This window comes from Salvelinus namaycush, unplaced genomic scaffold (genome assembly GCF_016432855.1).
Source record: "Salvelinus namaycush isolate Seneca unplaced genomic scaffold, SaNama_1.0 Scaffold301, whole genome shotgun sequence".
Classification (NCBI taxonomy): Eukaryota; Metazoa; Chordata; class Actinopteri; order Salmoniformes; family Salmonidae; genus Salvelinus; species Salvelinus namaycush.
Window position 1 is genome coordinate 87713 of NW_024059909.1, and position 25000 is coordinate 112712.

At 45.3% G+C, this 25000-nt stretch overlaps 1 protein-coding gene across 1 annotated transcript in view; it reads right to left on the bottom strand.

The window, feature by feature from the left end:
- The window catches only part of LOC120039812 (piezo-type mechanosensitive ion channel component 2-like), a 175871-nt gene that overhangs the window by 79104 nt on the left and 71767 nt on the right, over positions 1–25000 (bottom strand). Inside the window, 7 exon segments of the mRNA XM_038985183.1 lie at positions 3258–3390; positions 4227–4510; positions 6267–6393; positions 12051–12281; positions 17192–17352; positions 20018–20138; positions 21410–21464. Coding sequence (XP_038841111.1) covers positions 3258–3390; positions 4227–4510; positions 6267–6393; positions 12051–12281; positions 17192–17352; positions 20018–20138; positions 21410–21464 — 1112 coding nt within the window.

Genomic DNA, 25000 nt, shown 5'->3' on the forward strand with positions numbered 1-25000 from the left:
GTTTAGACGCAGAAGGGTAGGGAGGGTCAGGGGTCAGGGGTTAGGACTCACTTCTCTTTACTCATGCCAGTCATGTTAGACCAAAAGGGTAGGAGGGTCAGGGTTAGGGTTTGGACTCACTTCTCTTTACTCATGCCAGTCATGTTAGACCAGAAGGGTAGGGAGGGTCAGGGGTCAGGGTTAGGACTCACTTCTCTTTACTCATGCCAGTCATGTTAGACCAGAAGGGTAGGGAGGGTCAGGGGTCAGGGGTTAGGACTCACTTCTCTTTGCTCATGCCAGTCATGTTAGACCAGAAGGGTAGGAAGGGTCAGGGGTCAGGGGTCAGGACTCACTTCTCTTTACTCATGTCAGTCATGTTAGACCAGAAGGGTAGGGAGGGTTAGGGGTCAGGGGTTAGGGGTTAGGACTCACTTCTCTTTGCTCATGCCAGTCATGTTAGACAAGAAGGGTAGGGAGGGTCAGGGGTTAGGGGTTACGACTCACTTCTCTTTACTCATGCCAGTCATGTTAGACCAGAAGGGTAGGGAGGGTTAGGGTTCAGGGGTTAGGGGTTAGGACTCACTTCTCTTTGCTCATGTCAGTCATGTTAGACCAGAAGGGTAGGGAGGGTCAGGGGTCAGGGGTTAGGGGTTAGGACTCACTTCTCTTTGCTCATGCCAGTCATGTTAGACCAGAAGGGTAGGGAGGGTCAGGGGTCAGGGGTTAGGACTCACTTCTCTTTGCTCATGCCAGTCATGTTAGACCAGAAGGGTAGGGAGGGTCAGGGGTCAGGGGTTAGGACTCACTTCTCTTTACTCATGTCAGTCATGTTAGACCAGAAGGGTAGGGAGGGTCAGGGGTCAGGGGTTGGGTTAGGACTCACTTTTCTTTGCTCATGCGCAGTCATGTTAGACCAGAAGGGTAGGGAGGGTCAGGGTTAGGGGTTACGACTCACTTCTCTTTACTCATGCCAGTCGTTAGACCAGAAGGGTAGGGAGGGTCAGGGGTCAGGGGTTAGGACTCACTTCTCTTTACTCATGCCAGTCATGTTAGACCAGAAGGGTAGGGAGGGTAAGGGGTTAGGGGTCAGGACTCACTTCTCTTTACTCATGTCAGTCATGTTAGACCAGAAGGGTAGGGAGGGTCAGGGGTCAGGGGTTAGGACTCACTTCTCTTTACTCATGCCAGTCATGTTAGACCAAAAGGGTAGGGAGGGTCAGGGGTTAGGGGTTTGGACTCACTTCTCTTTACTCATGCCAGTCATGTTAGACCAGAAGGGTAGGGAGGGTCAGGGGTCAGGGGTTAGGACTCACTTCTCTTTACTCATGCCAGTCATGTTAGACCAGAAGGGTAGGGAGGGTCAGGGGTCAGGGGTTAGGACTCACTTCTCTTTACTCATGCCAGTCATGTTAGACCAGAAGGGTAGGGAGGGTCAGGGGTTAGGACTCACTTTTCTTTGCTCATGCCAGTCATGTTAGACCAGAAGGGTAGGGAGGGTCAGGGGTTAGGACTCACTTCTCTTTACTCATGCCAGTCATGTTAGACCAGAAGGGTAGGGAGGGTCAGGGGTCAGGGGTTAGGACTCACTTCTCTTTACTCATGCCAGTCATGTTAGACCAGAAGGGTAGGGAGGGTCAGGGGTCAGGGGTTAGGACTCACTTCTCTTTGCTCATGCCAGTCATGTTAGACCAGAAGGGTAGGAAGGGTCAGGGGTCAGGGGTTAGGACTCACTTGTCTTTGGTCATGCCAGTCATGTTAGACCAGAAGGGTAGGGAGGGTCAGGGGTCAGGGGTTAGGACTCACTTCTCTTTGCTCATGCCAGTCATGTTAGACCAGAAGGGTAGGGGGGGTCAGGGGTCAGGGGTTAGGGGTTAGGACTCACTTGTCTTTGCTCATGCCAGTCATGTTAGACCAGAAGGGTAGGGAGGGTCAGGGGTTAGGGGTTTGGACTCAATTCTCTTTACTCATGCCAGTCATGTTAGACCAGAAGGGTAGGGAGGGTCAGGGGTCAGGGGTTAGGACTCACTTCTCTTTGCTCATGCCAGTCATGTTAGACCAGAAGGGTAGGGAGGGTTAGGGGTTAGGGGTCAGGGGTTAGGGCTCACTTTTCTTTGCTCATGCCAGTCATGTTAGACCAGAAGGGTAGGGAGGGTCAGGGGTTAGGGGTCAGGACTCACTTCTCTTTACTCATGTCAGTCATGTTAGACCAGAAGGGTAGGGAGGGTCAGGGGTCAGGGGTTAGGGGTTAGGACTCACTTCTCTTTGCTCATGCCAGTCATGTTAGACCAGAAGGGTAGGGAGGGTCAGGGGTTAGGGGTTACGACTCACTTCTCTTTACTCATGCCAGTCATGTTAGACCAGAAGGGTAGGGAGGTCAGGGGTCAGGGGTTAGGGTCAGGGGTTAGGACTCACTTCTCTTTACTCATGCCAGTTGTTAGACCACAAGGGTAGGGAGGGTAGGGTGTCAGGGGTTAGGGGTTAGGACTCACTTTTCTTTACTCATGCCAGGCATGTTAGACCAGAAGGGTAGGAGGGTCAGGGTCAGGGGTTAGGGGTCAGGGGTTAGGACTCACTTCTCTTTGCTCATGCCAGTCATGTTAGACCAGAAGGGTAGGGGGGTCAGGGGTCAGGGGTTAGGACTCACTTGTCTTTGCTCATGCCAGTCATGTTAGACCAGAAGGGTAGGAAGGGTCAGGGGTCAGGGGTTAGGACTCACTTATCTTTGCTCATGCCTGTTATGTTAGACCAGAAGGGTAGGGAGGGTCAGGGGTCAGGGTTAGGGGTCAGGGGTCAGGGGTTAGGACTCACTTCTCTTTACTCATGCCAGTCATGTTAGACCAGAAGGGTAGGGAGGGTTAGGGGTCAGGGGTTAGGGGTTAGGACTCACTTTTCTTTACTCATGCCAGGCATGTTAGACCAGAAGGGTAGGGAGGGTCAGGGGTTAGGGGTTACGACTCACTTCTCTTTACTCATGCCAGTCATGTTAGACCAGAAGGGTAGGGAGGGTCAGGGGTCAGGGGTTAGGACACTTCTCTTTACTCATGCCAGTCATGTTAGACCAGAAGGGTAGGGTGGGTTAGGGGTTAGGGGTTAGGACTCACTTTTCTTTACTCATGCCAGGCATGTTAGACCAGAAGGGTAGGGAGGGTCAGGGGTCAGGGGTCAGGGGTTAGGACTCACTTCTCTTTGCTCATGCCAGTCATGTTAGACCAGAAGGGTAGGGAGGGTCAGGGGTCAGGGGTCAGGGGTTAGGACTCACTTCTCTTTGCTCATGCCAGGCATGTTAGACCAGAAGGGTAGGGAGGTCTCAAACTGGAAGGTGTAGACCAGGATGAGGACCAGCATAGTGTAGACCACCACAGACATCCAGAAGTATTTCAGGATCCTCCTCCAATACTCATAGTGCACCTGGAGACAACACACACACACACACACACACACACACACACACACACACACACACACACACACACACACACACGCACACGCACACACGCACACACGCACACGCACACACACACACGCCCCAGATTGGTTTAAATGCTTTACTGTGTTGTTTGCCCAGATCATTTGGGTGAGGGATTAACATGTGTAGCATCCTGTGTGTACGTAATGCAATAGCCTTCGTTTATCAGAACAAGAATAGACTGACGAGTTTCAGAAGAAAGGACTTTGTTTCTGGCCATTTAGAGCCTGTAATCGAACCCACAAATGCTGATGCTCCAGATACTCAACTAGTCTAAAGAAGGCCAGTTTTATTGCTTCTTTAATCAGACAACAGTTTTCAGCTGTGCTAACATGATTCCAAAAGGGTTTTCTATTGATCAATTAGCCTTTTAAAATGATAAACTTGGATTAGCTAACACAACGTGCCATTGGAACACAGGAGTGATGGTTGCTGATAATGGGCCTCTGTACACCTATGTAGATATTCCATTTATAATCTGCCGTTTACAGCTACAATAGTCATTTACAAAATTAACAATGTCTACACTGTATTTCGGATCAATTTTATGTTATTTTATTAAATGACAAAAAATTTGCTTTTTTTTCAAAAACAAGGACATTTCCAAGTGAACCCAAACTTTTGAACGGTAGTGTACGTGTGTATGTGTGTGTGTATCGTGCATGGCTGTTTCTCTATATATATGTGTGTGTGTGTGCGTGCCTGCGTGCGTGCGTGCGTGCGTGTGTGTGTGTGCGTGCGTGTGTGCGTGTTTGTGTGTGTGTGTGTGTGTGTGTACCTGATAGAGCGCCACACAGAAGAGGAAGAGCATCATATAGATGATCTTGTACATGACCATGCGTCCCTCGAAGCTGACGAAGAAGAACATTCCTCCACAGATGTAGATCCAGTATTTCACCAGCATCTCCATCACCATGTTCCCCAGAACCTGCATGATGTCCTGCTCCCCTCCTTCCTCATCCTCCTCTTCCTCTATAAACAAGGTAACAGACAGGAGATACTGAGCAGTGTAGACAACAGGATGTAAAGTTCTGACCCTTTAGCTCAGCTGGTTAACACAGTCTTGGGTTCGAACCCAGTCGGTCACACATGATAAAACATTGTATTATTGACCAGCTGTGATATTAGTTCTGACCCTTTAGCTCAGCTGGTTAACACAGTCTTGGGTTCGAACCCAGTCGGTCACACATGATAAAACATTGTATTATTGACCAGCTGTAATATTAGTTCTGACCCTTTAGCTCAGCTGGTTAACACAGTCTTGGGTTCGAACCCAGTCGGTCACACATGATAAAACATTGTATTATTGACCAGCTGTGATATTAGTTCTGACCCTTTAGCTCAGCTGGTTAACACAGTCTTGGGTTCGAACCCAGTCGGTCACACATGATAAAACATTGTATTATTGACCAGCTGTGATATTAGTTCTGACCCTTTAGCTCAGCTGGTTAACACAGTCTTGGGTTCGAACCCAGTCGGTCACACATGATAAAACATTGTATTATTGACCAGCTGTGATATTAGTTCTGACCCTTTAGCTCAGCTGGTTAACACAGTCTTGGGTTCGAACCCAGTCGGTCACACATGATAAAACATTGTATTATTGACCAGCTGTGATATTAGTTCTGACCCTTTAGCTCAGCTGGTTAACACAGTCTTGGGTTCGAACCCAGTCGGTCACACATGATAAAACATTGTATTATTGACCAGCTGTGATATTAGTTCTGACCCTTTAGCTCAGCTGGTTAACACAGTCTTGGGTTCGAACCCAGTCGGTCACACATGATAAAACATTGTATTATTGACCAGCTGTGATATTAGTTCTGACCCTTTAGCTCAGCTGGTTAACACAGTCTTGGGTTCGAACCCAGTCGGTCACACATGATAAAACATTGTATTATTGACCAGCTGTGATATTAGTTCTGACCCTTTAGCTCAGCTGGTTAACACAGTCTTGGGTTCGAACCCAGTCGGTCACACATGATAAAACATTGTATTATTGACCAGCTGTGATATTAGTTCTGACCCTTTAGCTCAGCTGGTTAACACAGTCTTGGGTTCGAACCCAGTCGGTCACACATGATAAAACATTGTATTATTGACCAGCTGTGATATTAGTTCTGACCCTTTAGCTCAGCTGGTTAACACAGTCTTGGGTTCGAACCCAGTCGGTCACACATGATAAAACATTGTATTATTGACCAGCTGTGATATTAGTTCTGACCCTTTAGCTCAGCTGGTTAACACAGTCTTGGGTTCGAACCCAGTCGGTCACACATGATAAAACATTGTATTATTGACCAGCTGTGATATTAGTTCTGACCCTTTAGCTCAGCTGGTTAACACAGTCTTGGGTTCGAACCCAGTCGGTCACACATGATAAAACATTGTATTATTGACCAGCTGTGATATTAGTTCTGACCCTTTAGCTCAGCTGGTTAACACAGTCTTGGGTTCGAACCCAGTCGGTCACACATGATAAAACATTGTATTATTGACCAGCTGTGATATTAGTTCTGACCCTTTAGCTCAGCTGGTTAACACAGTCTTGGGTTCGAACCCAGTCGGTCACACATGATAAAACATTGTATTATTGACCAGCTGTGATATTAGTTCTGACCCTTTAGCTCAGCTGGTTAACACAGTCTTGGGTTCGAACCCAGTCGGTCACACATGATAAAACATTGTATTATTGACCAGCTGTGATATTAGTTCTGACCCTTTAGCTCAGCTGGTTAACACAGTCTTGGGTTCGAACCCAGTCGGTCACACATGATAAAACAGTGTATTATTGAGCAGCTGTGATATTAGTTCTGACCCTTCTTCTTCTTGAGTTGGTTATCCACATGTACGTCAGTGAGTACAGCAGCCTCCTCTCTCTGTTCCTCCTGTCTCTCTGTCAGAGTCTGTATCAGCAACAGCCAAAAGCTCAACAGGCATAGAATCTAGACAGACAACAGACACCATTACTGACCCGGGAAGTACAGACAACAGACATCATTACTGACACAGGAAGTACAGACAACAGACATCATTATAGACACAGGAAGTACAGACAACAGACATCATTACTGACCCGGGAAGTACAGACAACAGCCATCATTACTGACACAGGAAGTACAGACAACATACATCATTACTGACACAGGAAGTACAGACAACAGACACCATTACTGACCCGGGAAGTACAGACAACAGACATCATTACTGACACAGGAAGTACAGACAACAGACACCATTACTGACCCGGGAAGTACAGACAACAGACACCATTACTGACCCGGGAAGTACAGACAACAGACACCATTACTGACCCGGGAAGTACAGACAACAGACACCATTACTGACCCGGGAAGTACAGACAACAGACACCATTACTGACACAGGAAGTACAGACAACAGACACCATTACTGACCCGGGAAGTACAGACAACAGACACCATTACTGACCCGGGAAGTACAGACAACAGACACCATTACTGACCCGGGAAGTACAGACAACAGACACCATTACTGACACAGGAAGTACAGACAACAGACACCATTACTGACCCGGGAAGTACAGACAACAGACACCATTACTGACCCGGGAAGTACAGACAACAGACACCATTACTGACACAGGAAGTACAGACAACAGACACCATTACTGACCCGGGAAGTACAGACAACAGACACCATTACTGACCCGGGAAGTACAGACAACAGAATCATTACTGACCCGGGAAGTACAGACAACAGACACCATTACTGACCCGGGAAGTACAGACAACAGACATCATTACTGACCCGGGAAGTACAGACAACAGACACCATTACTGACCCGGGAAGTACAGACAACAGACACCATTACTGACCCGGGAAGTACAGACAACAGACATCATTATAGACACAGGAAGTACAGACAACAGACATCATTACTGACACAGGAAGTACAGACAACAGACATCATTATAGACACAGGAAGTACAGACAGCAGACATCATTACTGACACAGGAAGTACAGACAACAGACATCATTACTGACACAGGACGTACAGACAACATACATCATTACTGACACATGAAGTACAGACAGCATACATCATTACTGACACAGGAAGTACAGACAACAGACATCATTATAGACACAGGAAGTACAGACAACATACATCATTACTGACACAGGAAGTACAGACAACATACATCATTACTGACACAGGAAGTACAGACAACATACATCATTACTGACACAGGAAGTACAGACAACATACATCATTACTGACACAGGAAGTACAGACATCATTATAGACACAGGAAGTACAGACAACATACACCATTACTGACACAGGAAGTACAGACAACAGACATCATTACTGACACATGAAGTACAGACAACAGACATCATTTTAGACACAGGAAGTACAGACAGCAGACATCATTACTGACACAGGAAGTACAGACAACAGTCCTGAGATAAAATGGGATCGAGAGAGACTGTCACATAAATGTTATTTTAGAAAGAGTCCTGATTGATCCAAGATGGCAGCAATGGCAGCAGTTTCACATCCTCAGCAGTTAGACATACCAGTTTACTCAGAACAGTTCTGTCTCTACCAGTTTACAGTTCTGTCTCTACCAGTTTACTCAGAACAGGTCTGTCTCTACCAGTTTACTCAGAACAGTTCTGTCTCTACCAGTTTACAGTTCTGTCTCTACCAGTTTACAGTTCTGTCTCTACCAGTTTACTCAGAACAGTTCTGTCTCTACCAGTTTACTCAGAACAGTTCTGTCTCTACCAGTTTACTCAGTACAGTTCTGTCTCTACCAGTTTACTCAGAACAGTTCTGTCTCTACCAGTTTACAGTTCTGTCTCTACCAGTTTACTCAGTACAGTTCTGTCTCTACCAGTTTACAGTTCTGTCTCTACCAGTTTAGTCAGTACAGTTCTGTCTCTACCAGTTTACAGTTCTGTCTCTACCAGTTTACTCAGTACAGTTCTGTCTCTACCAGTTTACAGTTCTGTCTCTACCAGTTTACTCAGTACAGTTCTGTCTCTACCAGTTTACTCAGAACAGTTCTGTCTCTACCAGTTTACTCAGAACAGTTCTGTCTCTACCAGTTTACAGTTCTGTCTCTACCAGTTTACAGTTCTGTCTCTACCAGTTTACTCAGTACAGTTCTGTCTCTACCAGTTTACAGTTCTGTCTCTACCAGTTTACAGTTCTGTCTCTACCAGTTTACAGTTCTGTCTCTACCAGTTTACAGTTCTGTCTCTACCAGTTTACAGTTCTGTCTCTACCAGTTTACAGTTCTGTCTCTACCAGTTTACTCAGAACAGTTCTGTCTCTACCAGTTTACAGTTCTGTCTCTACCAGTTTACAGTTCTGTCTCTACCAGTTTACTCAGAACAGTTCTGTCTCTACCAGTTTACTCAGAACAGTTCTGTCTCTACCAGTTTACAGTTCTGTCTCTACCAGTTTACTCAGTACAGTTCTGTCTCTACCAGTTTACAGTTCTGTCTCTACCAGTTTACTCAGTACAGTTCTGTCTCTACCAGTTTACAGTTCTGTCTCTACCAGTTTAGTCAGTACAGTTCTGTCTCTACCAGTTTACAGTTCTGTCTCTACCAGTTTACTCAGAACAGTTCTGTCTCTACCAGTTTACTCAGAACAGTTCTGTCTCTACCAGTTTACTCAGTACAGTTCTGTCTCTACCAGTTTACTCAGAACAGTTCTGTCTCTACCAGTTTACAGTTCTGTCTCTACCAGTTTACTCAGTACAGTTCTGTCTCTACCAGTTTACTCAGTACAGTTCTGTCTCTACCAGTTTACTCAGAACAGTTCTGTCTCTACCAGTTTACTCAGAACAGTTCTGTCTCTACCAGTTTACTCAGAACAGTTCTGTCTCTACCAGTTTACTCAGTACAGTTCTGTCTCTACCAGTTTACTCAGAACAGTTCTGTCTCTACCAGTTTACAGTTCTGTCTCTACCAGTTTACAGTTCTGTCTCTACCAGTTTACAGTTCTGTCTCTACCAGTTTACTCAGTACAGTTCTGTCTCTACCAGTTTACAGTTCTGTCTCTACCAGTTTAGTCAGTACAGTTCTGTCTCTACCAGTTTACAGTTCTGTCTCTACCAGTTTACTCAGAACAGTTCTGTCTCTACCAGTTTACTCAGAACAGTTCTGTCTCTACCAGTTTACTCAGTACAGTTCTGTCTCTACCAGTTTACTCAGAACAGTTCTGTCTCTACCAGTTTACAGTTCTGTCTCTACCAGTTTACTCAGTACAGTTCTGTCTCTACCAGTTTACAGTTCTGTCTCTACCAGTTTACTCAGTACAGTTCTGTCTCTACCAGTTTACTCAGAACAGTTCTGTCTCTACCAGTTTACAGTTCTGTCCCTACCAGTTTACTCAGTACAGTTCTGTCTCTACCAGTTTACTCAGAACAGTTCTGTCTCTACCAGTTTACTCAGAACAGTTCTGTCTCTACCAGTTTACAGTTCTGTCTCTACCAGTTTACAGTTCTGTCTCTACCAGTTTACTCAGTACAGTTCTGTCTCTACCAGTTTACAGTTCTGTCTCTACCAGTTTACAGTTCTGTCTCTACCAGTTTACAGTTCTGTCTCTACCAGTTTACTCAGAACAGTTCTGTCTCTACCAGTTTACAGTTCTGTCTCTACCAGTTTACAGTTCTGTCTCTACCAGTTTACTCAGAACAGTTCTGTCTCTACCAGTTTACAGTTCTGTCTCTACCAGTTTACAGTTCTGTCTCTACCAGTTTACTCAGAACAGTTCTGTCTCTACCAGTTTACAGTTCTGTCCCTACCAGTTTACTCAGTACAGTTCTGTCTCTACCAGTTTACTCAGAACAGTTCTGTCTCTACCAGTTTACTCAGAACAGTTCTGTCTCTACCAGTTTACAGTTCTGTCTCTACCAGTTTACAGTTCTGTCTCTACCAGTTTACTCAGTACAGTTCTGTCTCTACCAGTTTACAGTTCTGTCTCTACCAGTTTACAGTTCTGTCTCTACCAGTTTACAGTTCTGTCTCTACCAGTTTAGTCAGTACAGTTCTGTCTCTACCAGTTTACAGTTCTGTCTCTACCAGTTTACTCAGAACAGTTCTGTCTCTACCAGTTTACTCAGAACAGTTCTGTCTCTACCAGTTTACTCAGTACAGTTCTGTCTCTACCAGTTTACTCAGAACAGTTCTGTCTCTACCAGTTTACAGTTCTGTCTCTACCAGTTTACTCAGTACAGTTCTGTCTCTACCAGTTTACAGTTCTGTCTCTACCAGTTTAGTCAGTACAGTTCTGTCTCTACCAGTTTACAGTTCTGTCTCTACCAGTTTACTCAGTACAGTTCTGTCTCTACCAGTTTACTCAGAACAGTTCTGTCTCTACCAGTTTACAGTTCTGTCCCTACCAGTTTACTCAGTACAGTTCTGTCTCTACCAGTTTACTCAGAACAGTTCTGTCTCTACCAGTTTACTCAGAACAGTTCTGTCTCTACCAGTTTACAGTTCTGTCTCTACCAGTTTACAGTTCTGTCTCTACCAGTTTACTCAGTACAGTTCTGTCTCTACCAGTTTACAGTTCTGTCTCTACCAGTTTACAGTTCTGTCTCTACCAGTTTACAGTTCTGTCTCTACCAGTTTACTCAGAACAGTTCTGTCTCTACCAGTTTACAGTTCTGTCTCTACCAGTTTACAGTTCTGTCTCTACCAGTTTACTCAGAACAGTTCTGTCTCTACCAGTTTATAGTTCTGTCTCTACCAGTTTACAGTTCTGTCTCTACCAGTTTACTCAGAACAGTTCTGTCTCTACCAGTTTACTCAGAACAGTTCTGTCTCTACCAGTTTACTCAGAACAGTTCTGTCTCTACCAGTTTACAGTTCTGTCTCTACCAGTTTACTCAGTACAGTTCTGTCTCTACCAGTTTACAGTTCTGTCTCTACCAGTTTACTCAGTACAGTTCTGTCTCTACCAGTTTACAGTTCTGTCTCTACCAGTTTAGTCAGTACAGTTCTGTCTCTACCAGTTTACAGTTCTGTCTCTACCAGTTTACTCAGAACAGTTCTGTCTATACCAGTTTACTCAGTACAGTTCTGTCTCTACCAGTTTACAGTTCTGTCTCTACTAGTTTACTCAGAACAGTTCTGTCTCTACCAGTTTACAGTTCTGTCTCTACCAGTTTACTCAGAACAGTTCTGTCTCTACCAGTTTACAGTTCTGTCTCTACCAGTTTACTCAGAACAGTTCTGTCTCTACCAGTTTACTCAGTACAGTTCTGTCTCTACCAGTTTACAGTTCTGTCTCTACCAGTTTACTCAGTACAGTTCTGTCTCTACCAGTTTACAGTTCTGTCTCTACCAGTTTACAGTTCTGTCTCTACCAGTTTAGTCAGTACAGTTCTGTCTCTACCAGTTTACAGTTCTGTCTCTACCAGTTTACAGTTCTGTCTCTACCAGTTTAGTCAGTACACTTCTGTCTCTACCAGTTTACTCAGAACAGTTCTGTCTCTACCAGTTTACTCAGAACAGTTCTGTCTCTACCAGTTTACTCAGAACAGTTCTGTCTCTACCAGTTTAGTCAGAACAGTTCTGTCTCTACCAGTTTACCTTGGAGCCCAGTTGCCTAAAGGGCACGTCCATCTTGATGAAGAGTCCAGGTACGGGCTCCAGCAGCTCAAAGCTCCAGATGTACTGCAGCACAATGAGCAGGTTCCCATAGAGCACCATGAAGGGAGAGGTGAGCATGGTGTAACGACGACGATCTCTCACCATCCACAACATACACGACCACATCAGGAACACAAACGTCAGCCAGCTAACATACGTGATGCTCCACGCCTGGGGAGGGAGAGACAGGAAGAGAGAGAAGGGGGTGTAACAGAGAGAGAGAGAGAGAGAGAGAGAGAGGGGGGGATAAAGAGGGAGAGAAAGAGAGAGGTAGAGAGAGAGAGAGAGAGAGAGAGAGAGAGAGAGAGGGTCAAAGAGACATGGAGACTGATATAGAAATAACCCAGCTAGCACATAACATTCTGAGAACCGATGAGATCGTAATTGAAGATTACGATCGTAATTGAATAGAAACACACACTCCTATTGGAACAATCCTTGAATAGTAGACATTTTCAAATATATGCAACTTCGGCCGGGCGCCTGCAAGCTGACTTCGGTCGCCAGTTGTACGGTGTTTCCTCTGACACATTGGTGCGGCTGGCTTCCGGGTTAAGCGAGCAGTGTGTCAAGAAGCAGTGCAGCTTGGCAGTGTCGTGTTTCGGAGGACGCAGGGCTCTCGACCTTCGCCTCTCCCGAGTCCGTACGGGAGTTGCAGCGATGAGACCAGACTGTAACTACCAATTGGATACCACGAAATTGGGGTGAAAGAGGTGTAAAAGTACAAAAGAATATATTTTACAAAAGAAAATGAAACAAAATAAATAATTAATTACAATACATTTAGATCACAAAATGAAAGCTCACCTGAAAGCTTTTGGATATCGGATAAATATTGAGGTGAATCCTATTTTAGTCATAAAAAGATTCTCATAGGTAAGATGTAGAAAACCTGCAGAGAGCCTTTCCAACTGACAATCTCTTAGAATAAAATATAAAATATAAATTGGAAACAAGACTTAAAAATAACTGATATTGGCACAAGATGAAGTGTTGGAATATAAATACTACAGTTAATGAAAATCTTATACTTAATCCAGTATAAATTAATATATATAATTGATTATACAAGAGACGAAATTCTACAGCACAATGGCAGATTAATGCCTCAAGTGTACTAACAGTGACTCAATAATTCATGCCTTCTGGGAGTGCTATAAAGTCCAATAGTTATGGGCAGAAAGCTGTCTGTCAGAACTTTTACGATGTAAGTTTACTTTTAATGTCGCCATCTGCATATTTCAAGACTTGGCATATGAGGATGCGGTGAGATACCCCGATGGATTGGACAATACTATATCCGTCTCTTATATTGCAGACGCTATTACTTAAATACTGGAAGTCAAACGATAGCCCGACGTAAAGAGAACGGAAGAATAAAATGCTTTATTATTTAAATGTTGAAAGAAATCTGGCTACAGACAGAAAACATAGAGAGTCTTACAAGCATTAGAAACAACATTGGATGTGGATATGGTGGGAACAAGCGGGATTTCATTCATGTTAGTTGAAATGTACACTACAAGGCCAAAAGTATGTGGACACCTGCTCGTCCAACATCTCATTCCAACATCATGGGCATTAATATGGAGTTTGTCCCCCCTTCGTTGCTATAACAGCCTCCACTCTTCTGGGAAGGCTTTCCACTAGATGTTGGAACATTACTGCAAGGACTTGCTTCCACTCAGCCACAAGAGCATTAGTGAGGTCGGGCACTGATGTTGGGCGATTAGGCTTGGCTCGCAGTCGGCGTTCCAATTCATCCCAAAGGTGTTCGATGGGGTTGAGGTCAGGGCTCTGTACAGGCCAATCAAGTTCTTCCACACCAATCTCAACAAACCATTTCTGTATGGATCTTACTTTTTGCATGGAGCATTGTCATGCTGAAACAGGAAAGGGCCTTCCCCAAACTGTTGCCACAAAGTTGGAAGCACAGAATCGTCTAGAATGTCATTGTATGCTGTAGCGTTAAGATTTCCCTTCACCGTAACTAAGAGGCCTGAACCATGAAAAACAGCCCCAGACCATTATTCTTCCTCCACCAAACTTTACAGTTGGCACTATGCATTCGGGCAGGTAGCGTTCTCGTGGCATCTGCCAAACCCAGAATCATCCATCAAACTGCCAGGTGGTGAAGCGTGATTCATCACTCCAGAGAGCCCGTGTTTCCTCTGCTCCAGAGTCCAATGGCAGTGAGCTTTACACCACTCCAGCCGACGCTTGGCATTGCGCATGGTGATCTTAAGCTTGTGTGTGGCTGCTCGGCCATGGAAACCCATTTCATGAAGCTCCCGACGAACAGTTCTTGTGCTGACGTTGCTTCCAGAGGCAGTTTGGAACTCGGTAGTGAGTGTTGCAACCGAGGACAGACGATTTTTACACGCTTCAAGCACTCGTTGGTCCCACTCTGTGAGCTTGTGTGGTCTACCATTTTGTGGCTGAGCCGTTACTGCGCCTCGACATTGCCACTTCACAATAAGAGCACTTATAGTTGACCGGGGCAGCTTCAGCAGGGTAGAAATTTGACAAACTGACTTGTTGGGAAAGGTGGCATACTATGAACGTGCCACGTTGAAAGTCACTGAGCTCTTCGGTACTGGCCATTATACTGCCAATGTTTGTCTATGGAGATTGCATGGCTGTTTGTCTATGGAGATTGCATGGCTGTGTGCTGAATTTTATACACCTGTCAGCCTTGGGCGTGACTGAAATAGCAAATCCACAAATTTGAAGTAGTGTCCACATACTTATGTCTATGTAGTTGTTTTTGTTTATTGTAAAAACAATAGTAAAGGGCCTCCCGATTGGCACAGCGGTCTAAGCCACTGCATCGCAGTGCTTAAGGTGTCACTACAGACTCGGGTTCGATCCCAGGCTGTGTCACTGCGGGCCCTGACCGGGAGACCCATGAGGTGGCGCACAATTGGCCCAGCGTCGTGCAGGTTAGGGGAGGGTTTGGCAAGCTGACTTCAGTCGCCAGTTGTACAGTGTTTCCTCTGACACATTGGTGCGGCTGGCTTCCGGGTTAAGTGAGCAGTGTGTCAAGAAGCAGTGCAGCTTGGCAGGGTCGTGTTTTGGAGGACGCATGGCTCTCGATCTTCGCCTCTCCCGAGTCCGTACGGGAGTTGCAGCGATGGGACAAGACTGTACCTACCAATTTGATATTGGGGGTAAAAGTACAATAAAATAGATACAGTATATTGACATAAAAGACAATTATAAATAAAAAAGGTTAAAAAAATATTGAAATAAAATAACACAAAAAAAACTCTTATTGAAAGATTCAGTGAAAATTTTAAGGAAATTATTTAAAAAACGAAACATTTCCATTGTCTGAGCGTTAATTAGACCTCCCAGGAAACGTTCAAGGAACCAGAGTAAACCAGTGTTCTCAGGTCCTCCCTGCAAACTAAAAATAAACGTTCCCAGAACTGGTGAAACATTCACTTCTGTTCTCAGAATGTTTAAAAAGACGTTCAGTTTATACCGGTCAGGAAACGTATAGCTTTGTTTCCACAACCAATGTTAAAAAAAAAATGTTTACGTTCCCACAACTTCCAAGGAACCAAATGTGCTAGCTGGGAAGGCCTCAAAACCTCAATCTACAGTGACTCAAAACCAAAACATAAGTAGGCCTTGCTACAATCACCATCAAGAAAACAGTTCTGGTCATTTATTAGATGACAGGTGCTTTCTTTAGATGTGATGTGAGCACGCACACACACACACACACACACACACACACACACACACACACACACACACACACACACACACACACACACACACACACACACACACACACACACACACACAGGTGCTTTCTTTCGAGGGACCACAGTCACCAGAGGCACCAGAAGGACCACAGTCACCACAGTCACCAGAGGGACCAGTCACCACAGTCACCAGAGGGACCACAGTCACCACAGTCACCAGAGGGACCACAGTCACCACAGTCACCAAAGTCACCAGAGGGACCACAGTCACCACAGTCACCAGAGGGACCACAGTCACCACAGTCACCAGAGGGACCACAGTCACCACAGTCACCACAGTCACCAGAGGGACCACAGTCACCACAGTCACCACAGTCACCACAGTCACCACAGTCACCACAGTCACCAGAGGGACCACAGTCACCACAGTCACCAGAGGGACCACAGTCACCACAGTCACCAGAGGGACCACAGTCACCACAGTCACCACAGTCACCAGAGGGACCACAGTCACCACAGTCACCAGAGGGACCACAGTCACCACAGTCACCAGAGGGACCACAGTCACCACAGTCACCAGAGGGACCACAGTCACCAGAGGGACCACAGTCACCACAGTCACCACAGTCACCAGAGGGACCACAGTCACCACAGTCACCAGAGGGACCACAGTCACCAGAGGGACCAGTCACCAGAGGGACCAGTCACCAGAGGGACCAGTCACCAGAGGGACCAGAGGGACCACAGTCACCAGAGGGACCAGTCACCACAGTCACCAGAGGGACCAGTCACCACAGTCACCAGAGGGACCAGTCACCAGAGGGACCAGAGGGACCACAGTCAACCAGAGGGACCAGAGGGACCACAGTCACCACAGTCACCAGAGGGACCAGTCACCACAGTCACCAGAGGGACCACAGTCACCAGAGGGACCAGTCACCAGAGGGACCAAAGGGACCACAGTCACCAGAGGGACCACAGTCACCAGAGGGACCAGAGGGACCACAGTCACCAGAGGGACCACAGTCACCAGAGGGACCACAGTCACCAGAGGGACCACAGTCACCAGAGGGACCAGAGGGACCACAGTCACCAGAGGGACCAGAGGGACCACAGTCACCAGAGGGACCACAGTCACCAGAGGGACCACAGTCACCAGAGGGACCAGAGGGACCACAGTCACCAGAGGGACCACAGTCACCAGAGGGACCACAGTCACCAGAGGGACCACAGTCACCAGAGGGACCAGAGAGACCAGAGAGACCAGAGGGACCAGAGGGACCAGAGAGACCAGAGGGACCAGAGAGACCAGAGGGACCAGAGAGACCACAGTCACCAGAGGAACCAGTCACTGTGTTTACTCACCATCATGGCTATGAGAGCACAGATATAGCTCTGCTTCATAATGAACCTGAACACTGTTACAACAGCATTCACTTGGCCCTCCTTCTCCTCCTCCTCCTCCTCCTCCACCTCCTCCTCCTCGTCCTGTTCCTGCTCCTGCTCCTCCTCCTCCTCCTCCTCCTGTTCCTGCTCCGCTCCCGCCATCCCAGCAGTCTCTCCTCGCAGGGTTGGACTGAAGTCATACACTCCTCCATCCTTCTCTGTTTATATAAAGACACACAGATACAGGGTGATATAGTACAATATATACAGGGTGATATAGTACAGTATACACAGGAGATATAGGGTGATATAGTACAGTATACACAGGATATATAGGGTGATATAGTACAGTATATACAGGGTGATATAGTACAGTATATACAGGAGATATAGGGTGATATAGTACAGTATATACAGGGTGATATAGTACAGTATATACAGGGTGATATAGTACAGTATATACAGGGTGATCTAGTACAGTATATACAGGAGATATAGGGTGATATAGTACAGTATATACAGGGTGATATAGTACAGTCTATACAGGGTGATATAGTACAGTATATACAGGGGGATATAGTACAGGATATATAGGGTGATATAGTACAGTATATACAGGGTGATATAGTACAGTATATACAGGAGATATAGGGTGATATAGTACATTATATACAGGGTGATATAGTACAATATATACAGGAGATATAGGGTGATATAGTACATTATATACAGGAGATACAGGGTGATATAGTACAGTATGTACAGGATATATAGTGATATAGTACAGTATACACAGGGTGATATAGTAGAGTATATACAGGAGATATAGGGTGATATAGTACATTGTATACAGGGTGATATAGAACAATATATACAGTATATACAGGGTGATAGTACAGTATACACAGGATATATAGAGTGATATAGTACAGTATACACAGGGTGATATAGTTAAGTATATACAGGATATATAGAGTGATATAGTACAGTATATACAGGGTGATGTAGTACAGTATATACAGGATATATAGAGTGATATAGTACAGTATATACAGGGTGATGTAGTACAGTATATACAGGATATATAGAGTGATATAGTACAGTATACACAGGGTGATATAGTTCAGTATATACAGGATATATAGAGTGATATAGTACAGTATATACAGGGTGATGTAGTACAGTATATACAGGATATATAGGGTGATATAGTTCAGTATATACAGGAGATATAGGGTGATATAGTACAGTATATACAGGGTGATATAGTACAGTATATACAGGGTGATATAGTACAGTATATACAGGGTGATATAGTACAGTATATACAGGAGATATAGGGTGATATAGTACAGTATATACAGGATATATAGGGTGATATAGTACAGTATATACAGGGTGATATAGTACAGTATATACAGGGTGATATAGTATAGTGTATATACAGAAGATATAGGGTGATATAATACAGGTTACACAGGGTGATATAGTACAGTATATACAGGGTGATATAGTACAGTATATACAGGAGATATAGGGTGATATAGTACAGTATATACAGGGTGATATAGTACAGTATATACAGGGTGATATAGTACAGTATATACAGGGTGATCTAGTACAGTATATACAGGAGATATAGGGTGATATAGTACAGTATATACAGGGTGATATAGTACAGTCTATACAGGGTGATATAGTACAGTATATACAGGGGGATATAGTACAGTATATACAGGGTGATATAGTACAGTATATACAGGAGATGGGGTGATATAGTACAGTATATACAGGGTGATATAGTACAGTATATACAGGGTGATATAGTACAGGATATATAGGAGATATAGGGTGATATAGTACAGTATATACAGGGTGATATAGTACAGGATATATAGGAGATATAGGGTGATATAGTACAGGATATATAGGTGATATAGGGTGATATAGTACAGTATCTACAGGGTGATATAGTACAGGATATATAGGAGATATAGGGTGATATAGTACAGTATCTACAGGGTGATATTGTACAGGAGATATAGGGTGATATAGTACAGTATATACAGGAGATATAGGGTGATATAGTACAGTATATACAAGGTGATATAGTACAGTATATACAGGGTGAAATAGTACAGGATATATAGAAGATATAGGGTGATATAGTACAGTATATCAGGGTGATATAGTACAGTATATACAGGAGATATAGTACAGTATATACAGGAGATATAGGGTGATATAGTACAGTATATACAGGAGATATAGGGTGATATAGTACAGTATACACAGGATATATAGGGTGATATAGTACAGGAGATATAGGGTGATATAGTACAGTATATACAGGAGATATAGGGTGATATAGTACAGGATATATAGACGATATAGGGTGATATAGTACAGTATATCAGGGTGATATAGTACACTATATACAAGGTGATATAGTACAGTATATACAGGGTGATATAGTACATGATATATAGGAGATACAGGGTGATATAGTACAGTATATACAGGGTGATATAGTACAGTATATATAGGAGATAAGGATAGGAGATATATTCCCTATATAATGCACTACTTTTGACCAGGCCCCAGTTTACAAAAAAATTTATCCTCCGCAGAAATATATATATTTTTAAATTACAACATAAATTGTGCTGCCGATTATAATTTCACTCGTCCCATATACTCAGCCTGTATATTCAAAATGTTACAGTGAGTTTGCTCACAGCACGTGTCTTACGAGAATAGACTTTTGCCCAATGTTTGTACAGTAAAACTCACCTGTAATGTTATTGATTTGGTCCATTTCATACTGTGGGGTGGAGTACAGGTCCTGGCGGACCGGTCCATTTTCCACTGAGTCTAGGGTGGAGATGTAGTCAAAAGACGTCTCGTTGGACTTTGCAACCGACCCCTGTGGAACAACACAGCAACAATATGGACTATGGTTAGAGCCCAGAGGTTTTTCTTGTCACGTGAACATTCATATGCATCATAAGCTGCAGTCCTCTGCAGCTCAGTGTGTGGAGCATGGTCCTTGCAACACCAGGATAGTGGATTTGATTCCAGGGACCACCCATATGTAAAAATAAAAATGTACGCACGCATGACGGTAAACCGCTTTGGATCAAAGCCTCTGCTTAATGGCATATATTACATATCACACACTAAAAGTATGTGGACACCCCTTCAAATTAGTGGATTCGGCTATTTCAGCCACATCAGTTGCTGACAGGTGTATAAAATCGAGAACACAGACATGCGATCTCCATAGACAAACATTGGCAGTAGAATGGCCTTACTGAAGAGCTCAGTGACTCTCAACGTGGCACCGTCATAGGATTTCCAACAAGTCAGTTAGTCAACTGTAAGTGATGTTATTGTGATGGGGAAACGTCTAGGAGCAACAACGGCTCAGCCGCGAAGTGGTAGGCCACACAAGCTCACAGAACAAATGCTGAACTGCTGAAGCATGTAAAAATGGTCTGTTCTCGGTTGCAACACTCACTACTGAGTTCCAAACTCAGTGCAATAGAGATTGCATCATCTGTGGATCTATTGGGGCGGTATGCAAATTGGAGTGGGTCTAGGGTTTCTGGGATAATGGTGTTGATGTGAGCCATGACCAGCCTTTCAAAGCACTTCATGGCTACAGACGTGAGTACTACGGGTCGGTAGTCATTTAGGCTGGTTATGGTGGTCTGCTTGAAACATGTCGGTATTACAGACTCAGACAGGGACAGGTTGAAAATGTCAGCGAAGACGCTTGCCAGTTGGTCAGCACATGCTCGGAGTACACGTCCTGGTAATTCGTCTGGCCCCGCAGCCTTGTGTATGTCGACCTGTTTAAAGGTCTTACTCACTTGATCACACCGTCTTCCGGAACAGCTGGTGCTCTCATGCATGTTTTAGTGTTATTTGCCTCGAAGCGAGCATAGAAGTAGTTTAGCTCGTCTGGTAGGCTCGTGCCACTGGGCAGCTCTCGGCTGTGCTTCCCTTTGTAGTCTGTAATGGTTCGCAAGCCCTGCCACATCCGACGAGCGTCGGAGCCGGTGTAGTATGATTCAATATTAGTTCTGTACTGACGCTTTGCCTGTTTGATGGTTCATCGGAGAGCATAGTGGGATTTCTTATAGGCTTCCGGGTTAGAGTCCCGCTCCTTGAAAGCGTTAGGATGTTACCTACCTCTATAGGTTCCTGAAGCCAGAGGTGTACGATGATGGATGAGATCTCAAACAGACTGGAGGGAGAGGAAGGGGGAGAGGGAAGGGGAGAGAGAGAAAGTTACCTACCTCTATGGGTTCTTTCTCTATGTTGTTACTTACCTCTATGGGTTGTATTTCTATGTTGTCACGTACCTCTATGGGTTGTATCTCTATGTTGTTACCTACCCTGTCTATGGGTTTTATCTCTATGTTGTCACCTACCCTGTCTATGGGTTGTATATCTCTGTTGTTACCTACCCTGTCTATGGGTTTTATCTCTATGTTGTTACCTACCCTGTCTATGGGTTTTTTCTATATGTTGTTACCTACCCTGTCTACGGGTTGTATCTCTATGTTGTTACCTACCTCTATGGGTTGTATCTCTATGTTGTTACCTACCCTCTCTATGGGTTGTATCTCTATGTTGTTACCTACCCTCTCTATGGGTTGTATCTCTATTTTGTTACCTACCCTGTCTATCGGTTGTATCTCTATTTTGTTACCTACCCTGTCTATGGGTTGTATCTCTATTTTGTTACCTACCCTGTCTATGGGTTGTATCTCTATGTTGTTACCTACCCTGCCTATCGGTTGTATCTCTATGTTGTTACCTACCCAGTCTATGGGTTGTATCTCTATGTTGTTACCTACCCTGTCTATGGGTTGTATCTGTTGTTACCTACCCTGTCTATGGGTTGTATCTCTATGTTATTACCTACCTCTATGGGTTGTATCTCTATTTTGTTACCTACCCTGTCTATGGGTTGTATCTCTATGTTGTTACCTACCCTGCCTATGGGTTATATCTCTATGGTGTTACCTATCCTGTCTATGGGTTGTATCTCTATTTTGTTACCTACCCTGTCTATGGGTTGTATCTCTATGGTGTCACCTACCTCTATAGGTTCCTGGAGCCAGAGACGTATGAGAGATACCAGGGTGTTACCTACCTCTATAGGTTCCTGGAGCCAGAGACGTATGAGAGATACCAGGGTGTTACCTACCTCTATAGGTTCCTGGAGCCAGAGACGTATGAGAGATACCAGGGTGTTACCTACCTCTATAGGTTCCTGGAGCCAGAGACGTATGAGAGATACCAGGGTGTTACCTACCTCTATAGGTTCCTGGAGCCAGAGACGTATGAGAGATACCAGGGTGTTACCTACCTCTATAGGTTCCTGGAGCCAGACGTATGAGAGTGGCCAGGGTGTTACCTACCTCTATAGGTTCCTGGAGCCAGACGTATGAGAGTGGCCAGGGTGTTACCTACCTCTATAGGTTCCTGGAGCCAGAGACGTATGAGAGATACCAGGGTGTTACCTACCTCTATAGGTTCCTGGAGCCAGAGGCGTATGAGAGATACCAGGGTGTTACCTACCTCTATAGGTTCCTGGAGCCAGAGGCGTATGAGAGATACCAGGGTGTTACCTACCTCTATAGGTTCCTGGAGCCAGAGACGTATGAGAGATACCATGGTGTTACCTACCTCTATAGGTTCCTGGAGCCAGAGACATATGAGAGATACCAGGGTGTTACCTACCTCTATAGGTTCCTGGAGCCAGAGGCGTATGAGAGATACCAGGGTGTTACCTACCTCTATAGGTTCCTGGAGCCAGACGTATGAGAGTGGCCAGGGTGTTACCTACCTCTATAGGTTCCTGGAGCCAGAGACGTATGAGAGATACCAGGGTGTTACCTACCTCTATAGGTTCCTGGAGCCAGAGACGTATGAGAGATACCAGGGTGTTACCTACCTCTATAGGTTCCTGGAGCCAGAGACGTATGAGAGATACCAGGGTGTTACCTACCTCTATAGGTTCCTGGAGCCAGAGACGTATGAGAGATACCAGGGTGTTACCTACCTCTATAGGTTCCTGGAGCCAGAGGAGTATGAGAGATACCAGGGTGTTACCTACCTCTATAGGTTCCTGGAGCCAGAGACGTATGAGAGATACCAGGGTGTCACCTACCTCTATAGGTTCCTGGAGCCAGAGACGTATGAGAGATACCAGGGTGTTACCTACCTCTATAGGTTCCTGGAGCCAGAGGCGTATGAGAGATACCAGGGTGTTACCTACCTCTATAGGTTCCTGGAGCCAGAGACGTATGAGAGATACCAGGGTGTTACCTACCTCTATAGGTTCCTGGAGCCAGAGACGTATGAGAGATACCAGGGTGTTACCTACCTCTATAGGTTCCTGGAGCCAGAGACGTATGAGAGATACCAGGGTGTTACCTACCTCTATAGGTTCCTGGAGCCAGAGGCGTATGAGAGATACCAGGGTGTTACCTACCTCTATAGGTTCCTGGAGCCAGAGACGTATGAGAGATACCAGGGTGTTACCTACCTCTATAGGTTCCTGGAGCCAGAGACGTATGAGAGATACCAGGGTGTTACCTACCTCTATAGGTTCCTGGAGCCAGAGAGGTATGAGAGATACCAGGGTGTTACCTACCTCTATAGGTTCCTGGAGCCAGAGACGTATGAGAGTGGCCAGGGTGTTACCTACCTCTATAGGTTCCTGGAGCCAGAGACGTATGAGAGATACCAGGGTGTTACCTTCCTCTATAGGTTCCTGGAGCCAGAGACGTATGAGAGATACCAGGGTGTTACCTTCCTCTATAGGTTCCTGGAGCCAGAGGCGTATGAGAGATACCAGGGTGTTACCTACCTCTATAGGTTCCTGGAGCCAGAGACGTATGAGAGATACCAGGGTGTTACCTACCTCTATAGGTTCCTGGAGCCAGAGAGGTATGAGAGATACCAGGGTGTTACCTACCTCTATAGGTTCCTGGAGCAAGAGACGTATGAGAGATACCAGGGTGTTACCTACCTCTATAGGTTCCTGGAGCCAGAGACGTATGAGAGATACCAGGGTGTTACCTACCTCTATAGGTTCCTGGAGCCAGAGGCGTATGAGAGATACCAGGGTGTTACCTACCTCTATAGGTTCCTGGAGCCAGAGACGTATGAGAGATACCAGGGTGTTACCTACCTCTATAGGTTCCTGGAGCCAGAGGCGTATGAGAGATACCAGGGTGTTACCTACCTCTAAAGGTTCCTGGAGCCAGAGGCGTATGAGAGATACCAGGATGTTACCTACCTCTATAGGTTCCTGGAGCCAGAGGCGTATGAGAGATACCAGGATGTTACCTACCTCTATAGGTTCCTGGAGCCAGAGGCGTATGAGAGATACCAGGGTGTTACCTTCCTCTATGGGTTCCTGGAGCCAGAGACGTATGAGAGATACCAGGGTGTTACCTACCTCTATAGGTTCCTGGAGCCAGAGACGTATGAGAGATACCAGGGTGTTACCTACCTCTATAGGTTCCTGGAGCCAGAGACGTATGAGAGTGGCCAGGGTGTTACCTACCTCTATAGGTTCCTGGAGCCAGAGACGTATGAGAGATACCAGGGTGTTACCTTCCTCTATAGGTTCCTGGAGCCAGAGGCGTATGAGAGATACCAGGGTGTTACCTACCTCTATAGGTTCCTGGAGCCAGAGACGTATGAGAGTGGCCAGGGTGTTACCTACCTCTATAGGTTCCTGGAGCCAGAGACGTATGAGAG